Here is a 19,392-nt window from a genome sequence, read left to right as displayed (position 1 = left end):
ATTTCCATGGATTCAAGAAGAAAAAAAACATAGTTAGTAGTCAAGGATCTTGTTTTACCATAGAATATCAGTGTAGTTGACCATCTGATGTTGGTACAGCACTCTCAGAGGAAAACATCTTGAAGAAAGTCATCAGGATTCATCTGTGGTTCAGGTACCCGATTCAATAAAATACAAACAACCAAAAAAAAAAACATTTGCGAGCATAGACTCTGCATGCTTTGTACTATCGTACACAAAAAAAGAAATTTTATATCTGAGAAACTAATTATTATTGTTTAGTACGTTATTAAAATCTATTTTTGAACAGAGTAGGCTATTAATAATAAACATGATGTAAACATACTTAGACTCGTAGCATTCATCATGTTACAATATACTCTCATATTACTTTTATTGTTTTATATAGAGCATGAAAACATCATCGTGCTGTAAGAAATTTAAATACAATGAATTGTCCATCATATTCAAACACTGTAGTCTGGAATTACAGTTTGGGAGAAAAACAACTATGATTTTGCAGTTATATAGTCTAGTATGTATGATTTTATAGAAGCTGTTATGATTCTGCAGTCATAGACTCATGTATGCTGTGAACTACAAAAGGATGTACTTTGTACCATTAAAAAAGGATATTTTATATCTGAGAAACTAGTTGTTATTGTTTAGCACGATATTAAATATATTTGTGAACATTAAACATTCTTAGATGCATAGCATTCATCATGTTGTCGTTTGGGAAAAACCCAACTAAACGCGTTCAGCCCACATAGCAAAATTGGTTTGGCCCAGTGATGGGCCACACAATCCACTTTCACTTGGCCCAAATACAGCAATGAATTACGGTACATGACTGGACCAGGTCTGGTTGCCAGAACTCGGGCCACATATGGCCCATGGCATAGCCATATCTCAGCCAAATGTATGACTATAGCTGGCCCTATTCTGGTCCTTTTAAGGACCAAACAATTGATTCTACATGTCAGCCACAGCCACAACTTTGATCTAGCCACTTTATACACACCCTTGGCCCAAATGAAAAATGCCAGAAAAACAACAGTATTCTTAACAAATATTTATTGTTTCACATTTAAACGAAACACTTAGCAAAAAAACTTGTGCACAGAGGCACTGTGCACAACTCTTCAACATCTGATTCAGTTCAGGAGCAAGAGGCACTGTGTACACTTCAACATCTGATTCAGTTCATGAACAAGAGGCACTGTGCACACAACTCTTCAACATCTGATTCAGTTCAGGAACAAGAGGCACTGTGCACACAACTCTTCAACATCTGATTCAGTTCAGGAACAAGAGGCACTGTGCACACAACTCTTTAACATCTGATTCAGTTCAGGAACAAGAGGCATGGTGCACCAAGTCGCAAGTCGGTTAACCTGTTGTACTCTCCTGACACTCTTTTCTCTTCATTCTTTCTCTTCTGCCACCATCCCTATCCGGGGCCAGATATAGCCATCTCTTAATGGTGGAATCTATTTCCTTTTCTGTGGCCGCAGACGTCAGGTGGTTACGCCTCACAGCCTCTGAAACATACATGGTCTGAAATTAGTTTCTGTATCAAAAGAAAATATGGCTATTGGATTTTAAACGGATAGTTCACTTTAAAATGAAAATTCTGTCATCATATACTCACCCTTCAGTAAAACAAAATCAAATAAAAATAAATCATATACTCACCCTCAAGTTGTTTCAACCCTGTATGCTGGCATTCCTCAAAATATTTTCCATTGTGTTCAGCAGAAGAAAGAAATTCATACAGGGTTGAAATAACTTGAGGGTGACTATATGATGACAGAATTTTCATTTTAAAGTGAACTATCCTTTTAAAGGACAATTACATTAAAACTGAACACAGAACCTATTGACAGACATTATGTAACATCTACACAGAGACTGTAAATTGATGCAGATCAGTAGTGCGTCTGGCACCATCCTCCTACCAGGTTCCAATATGACTCCAGGAGAAATCCAGTCTAAGCAGTTGCTTTTTACGGAGTCATGTGCAATTCAATAAGGACAGATATATGACTACACTTGTATTTTATTGTTTTTATCTCGGCCTTAGTGCAATGCTATGATTGGTTCAACACAATTTTCTCAGCAGAAAATAATAAGGACATTATGAATCATGTGAACCAGTCATATCATGTACGTCTACACTTTCAATTTAAACTGGTCTACGTATGTATAGATCAGTTTTAGTGGAATTGTCGGTTACACTATGTTTTACGGTGTCCTTTTTACACAGTTGTAATTGTTATTTAAAAACAGAGTAAAATTATGTATCATGTACTTACTATAGTGTTAGTATTAAGGTTTGGTTTAAAGTTACTGCATGTAACTATTCGTAATTCACTTTTATTATTACATTAAGTACATGTAACATGTAGCAAGGACATAACAGAATAACAGAATTGTTTTTCTTCTCTCCCCCATCTACCTCCTCTACATATACCTTCTTCATGTCCCTTCCTCTCATCTTTTTCTTTCCTCATCCCCCAATTTCTCCACCCTCTCCTCTTCCTCTGACTGCTTTTTTTCTCAAACCCCCTTTCCATCCCTCACATTTCCATCATCTTGTTCTCCTCTGCTTATTTGTAACCTGGATTTAAATACATTTTAATTATTCTTAAAACTTAAACCACTCTTATGACATTAAGTAAAACTTACCAATCACAACATCCCGTAAACGTAAGCGCTGGAAACCAATTTTTCCATTTATTCCTCTCATATTGATTTTTTTGGCCAAATCGTTTGTAACCAGTCCATGCATAATCCTCCAAATGCACTCATGAATATCCACCCCACCTTTGAGAGCCAGTGCGTGTACCTGAAATCATAATGTTTTTTTTTTTTGTTAAAGCAATGGTTTAATACATCATGAAATGCTACGAATACTATAGGTGACACTGGTAACATAGAGTTATCTCTCTCTCTTTCTCACACACACACACACAAAAAAAATACATTACAAATTACATCAGTCTGTTAGAAAAGATGACCATTTTGATGTAATTTTGTCTGTATTTGTTCATCCAAGCACAAAAAGAAGCAGAAGAGAACTCAATTCAGTATTTTCGTGCATCTGAGATGTGGCTGTCTGTGTGTGAGTGCTTTTGAATGTGTGCACACATTCACGTCTTTACTGTTCCCACATTTAACAGGGGAAGTGCCACCACAAATAGAGTGCAAGTCTGTGGAAAACACTGAAGCTAGTCAATTTAGTATTGATTTGTCAACATACCAACTGTTTCTGGAGGTCAGGATTACTTCGCAGTTGTTCCTCCATGTCCTGAAGAGAACTGACGTCTTTAAGTGGCAACACATTTTGAGCCAGGTCTGTCTGTGACTCATCAGTCGATTTCATACTTTGCAGGGTCTTGAAGATGATTCGCTTTGGTCCATCATCATTTCCTGTTTTGTTAATATATTACGCAGGAGAGCTAAGAAAAAAAACAAGTTCAGTCACTTAAATTAGGTAAAATAGACTATATGCTGGTATTATTATTATTTCTTACTAAAACTATTCCAATTGTGATACACACAAAGTATGTTCACAATTGTGTTTTTTTTCCTTTTCTGAATATGTATATGTATACAGTTATTGCGTTAGTTTTTTTATGCAGTGTTGAAATGCAAATGAACAAATGTATATTTACATTTGTATGAAAAAAAGGACTCTTATTTTGACATTCTGGCTGGAGAGTCGCGAACGGAACTGCGCATGCTTCCTCATATCTGCAGAGGAGCTGTATAAGAGCAGACGCGACTCTCTTGTCTCTTTCTTTGAATCCTGTTTTACAGGTAAAAATATGGATATACAAAAGAGAAACCCTTGAAATATACCACAGCAATTGCACTATTACCACGCTTGGTAAACGTATGGAGAATGTAAAATGTTAAATGTGTTTATATGATAACGTTTCGTTCGTCTTGATGTATGCTGTCTATAACGTGAAGAAAATAAGTTAAGTTATGCTCCAGTGGTCATTATAATCGAACTAGTATTGTATTAATAGTTGTTTGATCATAAAAAGTTTGTTTGCTCGTGTTATTGAGTGAATAGGTAGAGTTAAGTGTATCTTTGAAGCTCACTCTGTGATCACATTTGCCGCGCTTGCCAGTCACGTGACCAGGCACTGAGGGAAGCATAGAAAGTTACTGAATCTTTCTGTATTCATTAATATCCATTCCTGTGGAGGTAAAAGAGTGAATTGTGTTTCACAACTGTTTTAAAAAGCGAGTGCCTTTTGGAAAACAGTCTTTCCCAGTATATATGAAGTACATTCATATTAAATATCATTGTGTTAATGAATATTTCTATTACTGTTTATAAAATATAATACTTATATAAGTTAAATGTTAACTAAAGATGGTAAAGTGAAGAAATGAGACTTCTGATTCTGAAAGTGATTTATTTTGATGTTGGTGACAAAAGTGATGTGATGAGACAGACAAAAGAATGTGAATTAATGCTTTAAAAGCAACTGTTGTGCTAAAATTGACTTATTGTGTATAAAATAAATATATCTGCAGAGGAGCTGTATAAGAGCAGACGCGACTCTCTTGTCTCTTTCTTTGAATCCTGTTTTACAGATATCACAGTAATCTGTCAGCTGGGTCTCCTGAACCGGGGCCTGCAACAGATTCTTGGGGGCTCGTCCGGGATCCACTCCAGGTGACGCTAGGAGGCGGATCCAGAGATTCCAGGACCGTGGGACAAGGTGGCACTGGAGCTAGAGGCCGGTGGCTGCTGCACCAACGGTGACGACGAGGCGCACGCAGAGGGCTGAAAACACGGCTGTCTTCATCCTGAGGTTAAGACAGTTTCGGGAAGGACAACAGAGAACGACGCCATGGCAGATCGTACAAGGAAACGTGTGGTGTGGGACATCAGAAAAGACCTGATCACACTGCCTGCTGATGAACTGTTTCGCATCAACAAGGTCATCGGGCCGGTACCAGGTAAAGACTCATTTGAACTTGACCTGGAAGACAGTGAGGGTTGTTTCGAGTACATCGATGCCTTCATGTCAAGTGAATCTTTGCTCGAGATTGAGGACCAAGGTATGAGTGAACTGTTGTCATTGCAAGAGACTGTGAAATCAGCAAAACAGATTTGCACTGCTGTATGTACATCTGATGTTGATACAGACACTCATCTTACACATGTGTTACATCCATCCACCACTGATAACACTTATCTGACATCACGTTGCACCTGACTCTGGGAGTGTTAAGGGGGCTGTACCTGAAACAGACAAAGACATGCGTAGAATGATTGCAGAGTACGAAGAAATTGGCAGAAAAATTCGCCAGTACATGACACCTACTCAGAACACTAACTTAACTCACACTGTAGCACAGGGAGGTGCCACTGCAGCACACATGTACCAGACTGAGCAGCCCAAAAGTGTAGCTCATGACTTTACGGTCCCTATGGGGGGGGGGTTAAATATATCCAGCCCCGTGAGTTTAAGATACATGGAGGCCAGATTGGAGATAACTCATCAGACATCACGTTCAACAATGTCTGCAGGCAAATAGACAGTGGCCTAAAAGAGAACTTCAGCGATGCCGACGTTGTTAGAGGGGTGCTGCGAATTATCAAGCCAGGTATCTTTAAAGATATGCTGATGAACAAAGACGACATGACTGTAGCGGAGCTAAAGGGGTTCTTGCAATCACACTTGGGGGATCGAAATAGCACAGAACTGTTCCAGGAACTGATATGCACCAAGCAGAGTGAACACGAAACCCCTCAGCAGTTCCTGTACCGAGTCATGGGGTTAAAAAAAAAAAATACTCTATGCAGCTAAGCAGGCTGACTCAGACAGGAAGTATAGTGCAGCTACAGTGCAGGACGTGTTCTTACACACTGTTTACCAGGGTCTAAGCCACCGATGTAAAGATATTCGTAGCGAGCTGAAACCCTTGTTAGCCGATAGTGATGTAACTGATGATGCTATCCTCAGGCACGTTATGAAAATCACAAGTGACGAGAATGAGAGGCTGCGCCGACTGGGCCCACCAACCAGAGCTAAACCATCCATGGCTAATAGTGCCCAAGTTAGCGATGAAGTTGGCAGAGATGTGAAAGCTGCAAAAGGGGTTGCTGCGCAAAAGGGGCAGGACGATCAGATTAAGCTTCTTACTGCCAGAATTGATACTCTAACCAGCATGGTAGACGCTATACAACACTCCATGACAGTACGAACTGAGGGTGGCTGCCAATGCTCCTCCAGCCAACCATCCTCCCGCCGGGTGAGCCGCTGGCGTTGCTGTCCACGGTGTGCGGACAAAGGGCGACAGGACTGTACACACTGCTTCATCTGTAGTGAGGAGGGACACCAGGTAGTGGGGTGCCTACGATGACCTCAGCGACAGGGAAACGGGAGCCGGCCACTGCAAAGGGGCAACCAGTGACCGCACAGCAAACGCCCCAACCAGACGTTTCTTCCCCGAAGCCTAAAAAGGGAGAAGTGCTAGGACAAGAAAACAAGCACCAGAGACTAACAAACAAATCTATAAATGAAGTGAGGTCCAGGAGTCAAGGAGCAGGTGTCCTGGACCCCTGTAAGACCAAAAACGACAACATAATCAAACTAATCGGAAGCAAGGCACTAACCAAGTGCAACTTGAATGGCTTGACAGTGAGGGCATTACTCGACACAGGTGCCCAAGTCAGCATGGTGGACCGTGAGTGGAAAGAGAAATATCTGCCAAGTGTTGAGGTGAGACCGCTTCGGGAACTTCTTGGGTGTCAAGATGATCTGAAAGTCTACGCTGTAAATGGAGACCTTATCCCATTTGACGGCTGGGCTGTCATCACCGTCAACCTGCTAGGGAATGAGGACCCAAGTCTATCCATTAATGTCCCATTCCTGGTGAGTAAGATGCCAATTGAGAGACCACTCCTGGGTTTCAACTTAGTAGAAGAACTGATTCAGGGGCAGTCTGAGCAGTTGATGCCAACACTTACCTCACTACTGGCCGGAGCCATTGATATCCCTCACGAAAAGGCGCAAACTTTAGTCAATGTGATCCAAGCTGCTGAAGAAGATAACGGAGACGGACACTTAAAGGTTGGCCCAAGAGGAGTAGTTATCCGGGCGGGACAGGTGACTTGGGTGAAGTGCAGAATCCCTTTGAAGATGGCACAGTCTGACATGGTTGCTTTGTTTGAGCCTCATGAAAATAATGATCACTTAAGATTCTTGGACATTGGAGAGGGGCTCTTAGAAATAAAACCCCAAATTGACCCTTGTGTTTCCATACCCATTGGAAATACCACAGTGGGTGATGTGACCCTGCCACGTGGTACAGTGATTGGAACATTACAGCGGATTGAGAGGATATTAGTGGAGCCTGGAAAAACAAGTGAGCCAAGGCAGACAATGATCCAAGCTGCGACCACTCTAGAGGATGAAGTAAGAACATCATTGTGGCATCCACCCGTCAACCTGGACCACCTTGAAGAGGGCCAACGTAAGGTTGTTCAAAGAATGTTGTATGAGGAGTCAAGTGCCTTCAGCAGAAATGACAATGACATTGGTTGCATACCCAGCTTGCAGATGCCAATCACACTTAGGGACGACATCCCGGTTCAGAGGGCGTACTCATCAGTGCCAAAACCCTTGTTTAACGAGGTGAAGAGCTACAGACAGGATCTCCTAGCGAAAGGATGGATCGTCAAATCAAAGTCACCATACGCCGCTCCAGTAGTCTGTGTCCGCAAGAAGGATGGCAAACTGAGGCTCTGTGTTGATTACCGTCTCCTGAACAGGAAAACCATCCCTGACCGTCACCCATTGCCTAGGATACAGGATCTGATCGACACCCTTGGGGGATACTCCTGGTTCAGCATTCTCGACCAAGGCAAAGCGTACCACCAGGGGTACATCGCAGAGGGATCCAGACACATGACAGCATTCATCACACCTTGGGGGCTGTATGAGTGGGTCCGGATTCCCTTTGGTTTGTCCAATGCGCCTGCTGCCTTCCAACGCAGTATGGAAGAAATGCTTGATTCTCTCAGGGATGAGTGCTGCATCCCGTATCTAGATGATGGCTTATGTTATGCACAGTCCTTTGAGGAGCATGTGGAGAGTATTCGTAGAGTGTTGAGGGCCCTCCAGTATCACGGTGTAAAGCTGAAACCTGAAAAGTGTGAAATGTTCCGGAGTGAAGTCAGGTACGTCGGACGGCTAGTGTCAGCAGAAGGAGTGCGGATAGATCCTAAGGATCTGGAGGCTGTCCGATCTTTAACCACCAGGACTCCTGAGACAGTGGGTGATGTGAGGAGATTACTTGGGTTCCTCAGCTACTACCGTGCCTTCATTCAAGACTTTTCCAGGACAGCCAAACCCTTGTATGAATTACTGCAGGCGAAGCCTGGGACAAAACAGGATACTCACAGTAAGAAGAAAGCGAAAGGCCCACAAGTTCCCTCCAGGACTCCAGTAGAATGGACCAGGGACCACCAACAGATCCTGGAGGAACTAATTGGTATGTTAGCAAGCCCACCTGTACTGGCATATCCGGACTTCAACTTACCCTTCACGCTGCACACTGATGCATCCGAAAGGGGTCTAGGGGCCATCCTCTACAAGCGTCAAGATGGAAGGTTGAGAGTTATAGGATATGGATCCAGAACATTGACAACAACAGAGAGGAACTACAGATTACACAGTGGTAAACTTGAGTTCCTGGCATTGAAGTGGGCGGTGTGTGAGAAGTTCCGGGACTACCTGTTCTACGCCCCACACTTCACAGTGTACACCGACAACAATCCCCTGACATACGTGATGAGTACGGCAAAGCTCAACGCAGTAGGCCATCGGTGGGTCGGGGAGCTGTCTGATTTCCGATTCGATGTCAAGTATCGGCCAGGGAAGGTCAACATCAGTTCAGGAACAAGGAGACACTTTGTCTCGTCTCCCTTTGGACATTGAAGTATACACATCAGAGTGCACGGAAGGGCTACCCGCGGGGGCAATACAAGCAGCATGGGAGGGCAGTCATGTGTCGAAGATGAAGGACGTGGCCTGGGTTGCTGCCCTGTATATGTCCACGGGGGAGGATGAACCACGTCAGCCCACCACCTGGTTGCCCACAATAGGACAGGATGAACTGATTCAAGCCCAGAAAGAAGATTCTGTAATCTCTCAAGTGAGACAATGGAAGGAGGAGGGTGTCACCCTCACAGACGAGATGAGAGGAGTTTTGACAGGAACCAACAGAAAGCTGATGTATGAGTGGAAGAAGCTACAGCTTGAGGGAGGACTCCTATATCGACGAACGAGGGAGAGAAAACAGCTTGTCTTACCGAGCAAGTACAAAAAGCTGGCACTTGAACACCTCCATGACAAGATGGGACACGTGGGTACAGAGCGAGTACTGAGCCTGGTGAGGGAACGGTTCTACTGGCCATACATGAAAGCTGAAGTGGAAGAATATGTGACCAGGAAGTGCCCTTGTATAAAACAAAAGAGACCGACTCTACATGTTCGAGCGTCCATGGGTTGCATCACAACACACTCACCTATGGAGCTGGTCTGCATTGACTACCTGCACCTGGAACCGAGCCGTGGAGGATATGAATATATCCTGGTCGTCATGGACCATTTCACAAGGTTCGCCCAAGCCTACCCAACCAAGAACAAGTCAGGGCGGACTGCAGCTGAACGCTTGTTCCAAGATTACATTCCACGCTTTGGATACCCGGCCAAGTTACATCACGACCAGGGCCGTGAGTTTGAGAATGAGCTTTTTCGCACTCTCCAACGGTTTGCTGGAATCAGCCACTCTCGAACGTCGCCATACCATCCCCAAGGAAACCCAGTCGAGAGATTCAATCGGACCCTACTACAGATGTTGAGGACACTGGCAGACAAAGAAAAAGAAAATTGGAAAGAGCACTTACCTCAAATCGTGCATGCCTACAAATGTACATGGCACGAGTCCACTGGATATTCTCCCTTTTACCTTTTGTACGGACGGCATCCTCATCTTCCAGTAGACCTGATCTTCGGCCTGGTGGAGCCAATGGATGGAGTCACTCCAAAAGGATATGCAAATCAGTGGGCGGCACGGATGGCTGAGGCATACAAGACTGCTGAAGGAAACAGTCGCCAAGCAAGTGCGAGAGGGAAGGCTCAATATGACCGAAAGGCGAGAGGAGTGGTACTGAAAGTGGGAGACCGAGTGCTTGTCAGAAACCTTGGAGAACGAGGAGGTCCAGGGAAGTTACGATCCTACTGGGAAAAGATGGTCTACGTGGTGAAGGGACAGGTGTCTGATAACCCAGTTTATGTAGTCTCCCCTGAAAATGGGGACAAGAAGAAAACTAGGACACTGCACCGGAAACTACTACTACTGGTGAATGACTTACCTGTGGAGGCTCCCGCGACGGCATTCCAATCGACAAAACCTGAAAGACAGAAAAAGACAAGAGGTCAGTCACCCAACCGAGAAAACAACAGAGACCAAGACGGTGACCTGACTGACTCAGATGAGGAAAGTAGTGGAGGAGGATACTGGCTGAGGAGTCCAGTTAGCTGGACAGAACCAATGAATGACCATCCACCTGAGCAAGCATCTGTAAGAGAAGAGTTCAATCAAACACAAAGAAGGGAAGTATCAAGAACACTGGAAAAGCCACCAGAAAGAGAAGTGAATACTTACCTGTTACCACCTGTGGGGGATGATGTGGACGAGGAGAGGGAAACAGCTGCTTGTTTTGAACCAGAGGGAGTAGCAGGAGAGGTTGAAAGTCCAAGTGTGGGGGATGAAACTGTAGTTAGAAGGTCTACAAGAGAGAAAAGGCCACGACAGATCTACACTTATGACACTTTAGGTCAGCCTGTGCTACAGCAATACCCAACACTCAATGCAGTGACAGCATATCCGATCACACATATACCTGTCTGGGGTATAAATAGTTACTTACCACAAATTGGTTATCCAAATTCATACACTCCACAAGCATACATGCCTCACAATTTCACTGTGCCTGTGTGTTGATTGCACATATGGGAGATAAGGGGTTGACCACCGGGGCTTTTCTTATTTTGTCAGGGAGAGTGTGATACACACAAAGTATGCTCACAGTTGTGTTTTTTTCCTTTTCTGAATATGTATATGTATACAGTTATTGCGTTAGTTTTTTTATGCAGTGTTGAAATGCAAATGAACAAATGTATATTTACATTTGTATGAAAAAAAGGACTCTTATTTTGACATTCTGGCTGGAGAGTCGCGAACGGAACTGCGCATGCTTCCTCATATCTGCAGAGGAGCTGTATAAGAGCAGACGCGACTCTCTTGTCTCTTTCTTTGAATCCTGTTTTACAGGTAAAAATATGGATATACAAAAGAGAAACCCTTGAAATATACCACAGCAATTGCACTATTACCACGTTTGGTAAACGTATGGAGAATGTAAAATGTTAAATGTGTTTATATGATAACGTTTCGTTCGTCTTGATGTATGCTGTCTATAACGTGAAGAAAATAAGTTAAGTTATGCTCCAGTGGTCATTATAATCGAACTAGTATTGTATTAATAGTTGTTTGATCATAAAAAGTTTGTTTGCTCGTGTTAATGAGTGAATAGGTAGAGTTAAGTGTATCTTTGAAGCTCACTCTGTGATCACATTTGCCGCGCTTGCCAGTCACGTGACCAGGCACTGAGGGAAGCATAGAAAGTTACTGAATCTTTCTGTATTCATTAATATCCATTCCTGTGGAGGTAAAAGAGTGAATTGTGTTTCACAACTGTTTTAAAAAGCGAGTGCCTTTTGGAAAACAGTCTTTCCCAGTATATATGAAGTACATTCATATTAAATATCATTGTGTTAATGAATATTTCTATTACTGTTTATAAAATATAATACTTATATAAGTTAAATGTTAACTAAAGATGGTAAAGTGAAGAAATGAGACTTCTGATTCTGAAAGTGATTTATTTTGATGTTGGTGACAAAAGTGATGTGATGAGACAGACAAAAGAATGTGAATTAATGCTTTAAAAGCAACTGTTGTGCTAAAATTGACTTATTGTGTATAAAATAAATATATCTGCAGAGGAGCTGTATAAGAGCAGACGCGACTCTCTTGTCTCTTTCTTTGAATCCTGTTTTACAGATATCACAGTAATCTGTCAGCTGGGTCTCCTGAACCGGGGCCTGCAACACAATGAAAATCAAATTTAAAAGTTAACATGCTAAACAATCAGGACTTCTGGAACATCACAAATTTAAAAAAAATATATATTTTTTTAATTAAAAACAAACAACTATAATAAACATTAAAACCTTCTTATAAACTTAGTTTCCTGTTCACACTCACTGCATTTGGGGTATATATGACCCCAAAATTTAAAGAATGATTGTAAAAAAAATGTACATTTTTAATAATACATATAATATATTATTTTTTTTGTTTACTTCTCATCTGTACAGTAATGCTGTGTTTTTGGATATACAAAGTACTTTTGTACCTATTTACCACACAATTCCTCAACTATACCATTAGCTTGCATGTAAAATATCATGTGTGTGTGCATTAGGTCTCACCCCTTTTATCTTTGTTCTGCATTTGTGGCTGATTTTATTTGGCTGTGGCAGTCATACCTGTCTGTGTGTGTGTGTGTGTGTGTGTGTGTGTTGAGTGAGCATGTCTTTTCTACATTGCATTTTTGCTCTAGTACCAGGCCTTCATTTCTGTGTGGAAATTTTCAGATTTATGCTGGAATTATTGATTTTATTTGTCAATTTCTAAAAAAAATGCTTTCAATTGGAGTCACACCTGTGTGTGTGTTTGTGTGCGTGAGCATGTGTGTGTGCAAGTGATCATGTTCGTTCCACATTACATTTGTGCTCTAGTACCAGGACTTCATTGTGGTATGGAAATTTTCAGGTTTATTCTGGATTTATAGATTTTTTTTGACAAATGAAAAATAAAAAATTTTTTTTTTTTGATTTTCCCATTCATTTCAATGTGGGGTCATATTGACCCCAAAGGTCATGAGTGTGACTTTTTTTTTTTTACATACCTTTAGAACAACCAAATCAAGCCCAGTTTTTTTGTGTGTGTATGGATAGATAATTTAGAAAAAGTCACAAGATTTTATTCCACTGAGATAAAGGGAACCATTATTTTTAACTAAAGAAAAGTCGCTTGGGGTCATATTGACCCCAGAGGATAACTTAAGGTTAATATACTCACATGATTGCAAACTAGATGTCTGCTCCCTGGACTGGTGTGGCTCAGTATGTTTCAATGGGTCTGGAGAAGGTGCAGTGTGGCATGGTCTACGGATATCAGAGCTGGCATGGCATGATCTAAGAATTTCCCTGCTGGCATGATTTGGTCTACTTATCTCACTGCTGGTGTTGCTTGATGAGTGAATCTCACTGCTGGCATGCCTTAATGGACGAATCTCAGGGCTGACGTGCCTCGATGTACAGCGCTCAGTGATGGTGTGCCTGCTTGAAGATAACTTGGTGCTATAGTGATGACTTGAATGGAGCTTATGACTGTTGAGGCCTCCTGGGTTGGGCTCAGGACTGCTGTGGCCTCTTGGGTAGAGCTCAGGAGTGCTGTCGTCACTTGGGAAAAGCTCAGGACTGCTGTGGCCTCTTAGGTAGAGCTCAGGAGTGCTGTCGTCACTTGGGTAAAGCTCAGGACTGCTGTGGCCTCTTCGATGGAGGTCAGGAGTGCTGTGGTCTTTTGGGTGGAGGTCAGCAGTGCTGTGGCCTTTAGTGCTGTGGCCTTTTGGGTGGAGGTCAGCAGTGCTGTGGCCTTTTGGATGGACCTTTAATGGTTCTAATGCAGGACCTTTGTGCTGCCTCACGATCTTTGGAGCATTGGGCAACTTTCTGCTCAGACGTACAAAAGATCTTAGCACTTTATCTTGTATGATAAAATAAACTATAATTTGAAATTGCAGAAGATTCTTACCCTTTCTTTGACTTTTTTTCTTTCAGAGTGCTTTCCATCTCATCATCATCCCCTCCAGGGAAAATATTGTTTTTAGGTCTAAGAACATATTCCATAAATTCAAGATATGCAATTATTAGTAAATGTTGTGCACCATCAAATCATTTAAAAATAAAATAAAACTTCCCCCTACATTCTTTTTCTTTTAAATTGAATTGGCGAGTTCCCTCCATCACTTCCGATGTCAGTGTGATCAACAGCTTGAGGAAGTTTTCTTCTTGCTTCATTGTAGTCATCTGGGTAAGTAATTTTAAGTAATACATGAGGGTTTTAGTAATACATAACATAAGTTCAGTTTATAGGAAGAAGTGAAAGAATGTTACTTACGGGATGTGAATATAATTCTGGCCTTCATCTCCAGGACATTCTTGCAATTTTACAGCTTTTGCTACATCAATTTTATTTGGAGGCCACATGCACTCTCCATTTTTTATCCAGATGGAAGGCACAACTTCTACCTCATTGGTGTTGTCAAAAACAACTATGTGAAACATCTAAAAGATAAAACAAATCAAAACATACTCTTTAGCCAACTGAAATACTAAACTAAAAGGGCTATTTGTCTCAATGCAATAGTGGAACAACAACAAATCGGTTTTGGAATGGTAATCTCACAAACTTCCGGGGTTTATTTCGAATCATGAAACTTTTGATGTTGGTAGAGAGGTTGGAAACAACACAAATTCCCAGCTCTCTTGAGTCGATAGGATATGTAAAGAAGTGGTCCACCTGTTTATATTCTTTGGCCACAATGTACACTACTCCTTTATCCTCAACAATGTTCTGGACCAACACCAACTTGTTTTCAATTTTGATGCAACAATCTCTCTCTTTGACCTTCACAACTACATCATCTGAAAAAAGCACTTTATATTGACAAACTTGTCGTGAGAAGCATTCTGGCACTGGCCCATCCATGTGCTCATTTTCCAGTTTTTGATTTGCCTCTTTAACATTAGGACTGTAGCTGTCATTTTCCATCTCTGATCATCTGCGCATCACCTGAGTCAAAGGATTAAGTGGCCCTCGAACTAATTTTTTAAGTTTTCCTAAGAAATTTTCAAAGGGAAATGCTGATATACGGTCTAAATTGCCATGGACTTTGACATCTTCACTGAGATGCACCAGACCATGAATATTGTAAACCAAAAACTCTTTACCGTAAAGCTGGCCAAAGTGTTCAACGAATGACACCAACAGAGTTTTAGCAAAGTCATTCAACTCCAAACAATATTTTGGACTTGCCAAAATGTACACACCTACTGACAACAGCATGAAGTTGTCATAGATCTGAGGCTGTAGAACACCCCTCAGCACAACTGGACCAGTGTACAACAAGAATTGGCGTAGTTCAGTGGCTTTCCACCTACATCGTTCAACCAGAGCCCGTGGCCTTCGAGCAAACTCGCATGGTATGTAATTTCTCAGTGCAATAAGTCTATCTGTAACCATGGAAGCTTGACTAGATGAAATGCGACAGTGCAAGGGACCAGTGGTGCTGATCCACAAGTCTAAGAGACGCCTCATTACACCCAGACAAACAAGATGCATATAATCGTATGGAAAACAAGTGATCATGTCAACGCCAACCTCTGTAAAAGGTGAGTGTTGGACATGGTGTTCTTCATCTGTTTCTTGCCTAAAACTATCATCAGTTCTGCGCCTTGCATTGACCTCAGGAAATGTCATTCTATTCGATTTTCGGACACCTGATTGGTGACACTTGTCACATCCATAATATGCAGTGTGGGACTTTACACCTCTGATGAAGGCTCGGGCTGGGGTGTCACACACAACAGAAACAACATTCAAAAAGAAGGTTTTCTGCTTGAATAGAAACCCATCTTTCAACACTTTCAGCTCTTGAACCAGATCATGAAGATATTCAGTCAATGAATTTGGCTTAGAAGTACCACAAAACAATCCAATCAAAATTGGTTTCTTGGTGTATCCTTGCAACAAACCAAGAATTGGCCAAAACTGTGTAGAAGTACTCTTGAAGAGGGGCAGACCATCAAAATTCAACTGTAATTTAAAAACATGTCTGTCTGGCACATTTGACCAAATTGCATCTAGAATTTTCCAAATAGAATTCAGAATTCCACGATAATGGAACATTCCACCAGCTACACTGCTAATTTTGAAGCTTGCATTTGTTTTCAGCAACGTTCGTCCATCCTTTGGCAGAGAGGGATGATAGATTTTGAGGATACTGAGAAGCGCTGACAGAGCTATAAGAGATATTCCAAATTCAATTGCCCAGTCTGCCAGAGAACTCTGCAAATCACCATCCATCTCACTACACTGTTCTCCAAGATCAGGAAGATCCTCAACAGAAGCTGCAGTCTTTTCATGTACTTCCTTATCATCAATGCCATCAACTAGATCCTCATCACTTTCATCACTAATTTGCATGTCAGATTCCTCTGCATCATCAACATAAACACTTGTCTCATCATTCACGTTTCCTTCCCTATGGTGCTCATTTTCCATTAGTTTACCAACTAGCCTTAATGCCCTTCTTCGTGAATTACCCCTATCATTGTACATCCAAGTCTTTTCCATACCGTGGCTTTGCTCAGGTCTTTTGTTCTTCAACCTGAAACAAACAAAAGAGAGAAAAATATATATATAAATTATTAATAATATAGAAAGCAAACACACACCAAACAAAAACAATAAAGAAAATTATAAATTAATTTGACTACAAGGCCCGTGAACATTTTGATAAGTTTGTTTGTTTTTCAATTTAAAATGAAATAAGCAGTAACAAGAAAATGGTGCCTTAAATAGTTTTTTTTTAATTTATTCCAAAAATGTAAGATTTTGTCAGTTATTCATGGTTTTATTCATGTTTTTACAAACGTAAAATATGGTAAAGTACTTTTCATATGGTATTTTCATACAAGGTTATAGCCTATTAAATTTTGAAAAAAGAAAAAAACCTGCAACATGGGCTTTAATTATCAATGTTTCATATTTTTTAAATGAAAACAAAAAGAAGCAGGTTTGTGTTTTATATTGCATGTTGTTATATGCAGTGAAGAGAATAAATGGGCTACGCCTTGTCAAAAACCACATTTAGGTGTCCATTAATATGTTTAACCCTTTAGGCGCCAGGGTTTTTTGGAAAAAATGCTGGATTTTGACATCAAGATTTCAAAAGCTTGTGGCTTGAAATGGCTTAAAGATAGAGATCTACTGTAAATTAAAAAAATGTTGGGCATGACCGAAAGTTTATGTGGGGTGTAAATATACTAATCTAATTTGCATATTATGACGTCATCAGGGGCGGCCCTCTTGAATTTCATAATATTTAGGAAATAGTAGATATTGAATTGATGTTTGATTTTTTTGTTTGTTTTTTTGTCTTTTTCTCCTCATTCCAAATGATCAGAAAAGAGGAAACCAACAATAAAACAGGAGAAAGTACTAAATTATTAGTATATTACTATACTATATAGTAGTAAAACGCATGTGAACAGTAGCCTACTTTTTGATCAGTTCATCAGTAATATTCAGGAAATAATAGATATTGAATGGATGGTTGAACTTATTTGCATGTTGTTGTTGTTTTTTGTCTTTTATCCTCATTCCAAATGATCAGGAAAAGAGGAAATCAACAGTAAAACAGGAGAAAGTAGTAAATTATTACTATATTACTGTGCCATAGTAAAATACATGTGCCTATTTTTTGATCAGTTGACCAGCTATCTGTCCAATCAGGTATCTATGTGACAGTTTATAGTTCTTGAGAGTATGGTAGCTCTCATTGCATGGCACAGCGCACAGACCGACCCCACACACCGCACCTGTACTGTCTGCCGGCGGCCCTTAGAGCGCGCGCGATCAGAACAAACAGCGCAATCTGGCCGATCATCAGAGAGAAACAGCTCTCCTATGGACACTAAGACCACGTCCACCCCTGCCACCCCCATCCCCATTGGGCAAAGTGTTGAAATGATCACTTGTTTGTGCTTTGTGAACGATCGCGCCTTGCGCAGCGGCACAATTGCGCGGAAAAGGTGTACCGGGAGAAGCGCGATCATTAGACGGCCGATCGTCATTTCCAAAAGGCAAATATTCCCCTTCAGAGTCAGAATCGGCCAATAACATTTGCAACACATCCTCACAGTACAACTTTTTATTAGCCGTTTGGCGATTTTCTCTCACAAATCTCACAATTTACTCAGACGCTATGAACTGAACTGCTTCCGCATCAATGACACGATAGCTCACTTGCTCTGCTATTTCCTCGAACAATTTTGGTCTAGAATCGAAGTACTACATGTCTGCCATCTAGTGGAAGGGAATACAAATGAGCCATTACACCAGATTAGGAACTACAGCCCATTTCATGAAGTATGACGTCTTGTCGCAATTTTGCGACTTTGGCGCTTAGAGGGTTAAGATTTTTTTAAATGAAGAGGCAGAGTAGTGTTTTAGCCTATAACATATTTCGTTGTATTGTTGACGAAAAGAGGCAGAGTTCTATTTCCACACCATATTTCAATTGTATTGTTGCCGAAAATATTATAAGATAACCGGAGTAGCCAGAGCGAGCTGAGTGACCCTATCAAGAACGCACGTTCTATTTGCAGAATAAACGTAAGTTACGTACTTGGTATTGAGAAACGGCCGACGTTCTGACAATTACATTTTTAATAACAACCTTAACAGCCCTGAACAGTATAGTTCAATGTCAACATTGTGACAATGCCGTAACCTTCACCACACAACGTAGTTATGGCGACCTTCTGGCCATGTTGTAATAGAAACGTTCTGTGTTTGCTGGGAATTGCTGCTACACATTTTTGTATGTTAATCCATCAGTGTATGTCACTTAAATTGAAATAAATAAATGGCTGAGCCTGTGATATAAAATAAAGATGTCTGATGTCATCTAATGATAAATGTTATCGACGCACATTTAGTGAATTACAACATTTTAAATAACATCTACGATTATACATTGTGGCACAGCTTTAACATTTAACTTTCCGACTATGTACTTCTGACTCATACTAACTGTAAAATTCAAAATGATTACTTACCAAACTTCGCTCGCTTTGTTCTAGCGGTAAGAAGTCGCAACCATTAGTGAAGTGCAGCCTCAAGTGCATCAGTGCCACTGCCTGCCCGCCCACTTCTTAAACTGCGGTGGCGCTGGATCCGGAAGTATCAAATTATATATTTTTTTAATTTGGGTTGAAGCGTTCTAAACCATTAACTAAATCGGCTAAATCGAAAGATTACACAGTTTCAATTGAAGAAAAAATATTAAAAAAAAAGAAAAAAAGGAAAAGTACAAGATTGAGTGTAAAGACTACAATGATGTACAACTACAAACCCATGAAGCATTGCGTT

General features: G+C 41.0%; 1 protein-coding gene across 2 annotated transcripts; it reads right to left on the bottom strand.

The window, feature by feature from the left end:
• Positions 1 to 1,067: 1,067 nt before the first annotated feature.
• On the bottom strand, positions 1,068 to 19,182 carry LOC306888538 (uncharacterized protein). 2 transcript variants are annotated; one of them, XM_079446900.1, is made up of 9 exons: positions 19,080 to 19,182; positions 16,593 to 16,624; positions 14,353 to 14,519; positions 14,159 to 14,261; positions 13,987 to 14,064; positions 13,252 to 13,904; positions 3,266 to 3,464; positions 2,692 to 2,851; positions 1,068 to 1,544 (listed from the first exon to the last, which is right to left on the bottom strand). In XM_079446900.1, exons 3-7 carry the CDS (start codon positions 14,378 to 14,380, stop codon positions 3,385 to 3,387), a joined length of 942 nt encoding a protein of 313 aa, XP_079303026.1. In that variant the 5' UTR covers positions 14,381 to 14,519; positions 16,593 to 16,624; positions 19,080 to 19,182; the 3' UTR covers positions 1,068 to 1,544; positions 2,692 to 2,851; positions 3,266 to 3,384. The 2 variants fall into 2 exon arrangements, with proteins under 2 accessions (XP_079303026.1, XP_079303027.1); XM_079446901.1 differs by having other exon boundaries at positions 16,560 to 16,624; positions 19,080 to 19,177.
• Positions 19,183 to 19,392: the final 210 nt, after the last annotated feature.

Source organism: Barbus barbus, assembly GCF_936440315.1.
Source record: "Barbus barbus genome assembly, chromosome: 22".
In the NCBI taxonomy this organism is placed as follows: Eukaryota; Metazoa; Chordata; class Actinopteri; order Cypriniformes; family Cyprinidae; genus Barbus; species Barbus barbus.
Note: the sequence above shows the minus strand (reverse complement) of the source record. Positions and strands in the feature narration are given on the sequence as shown.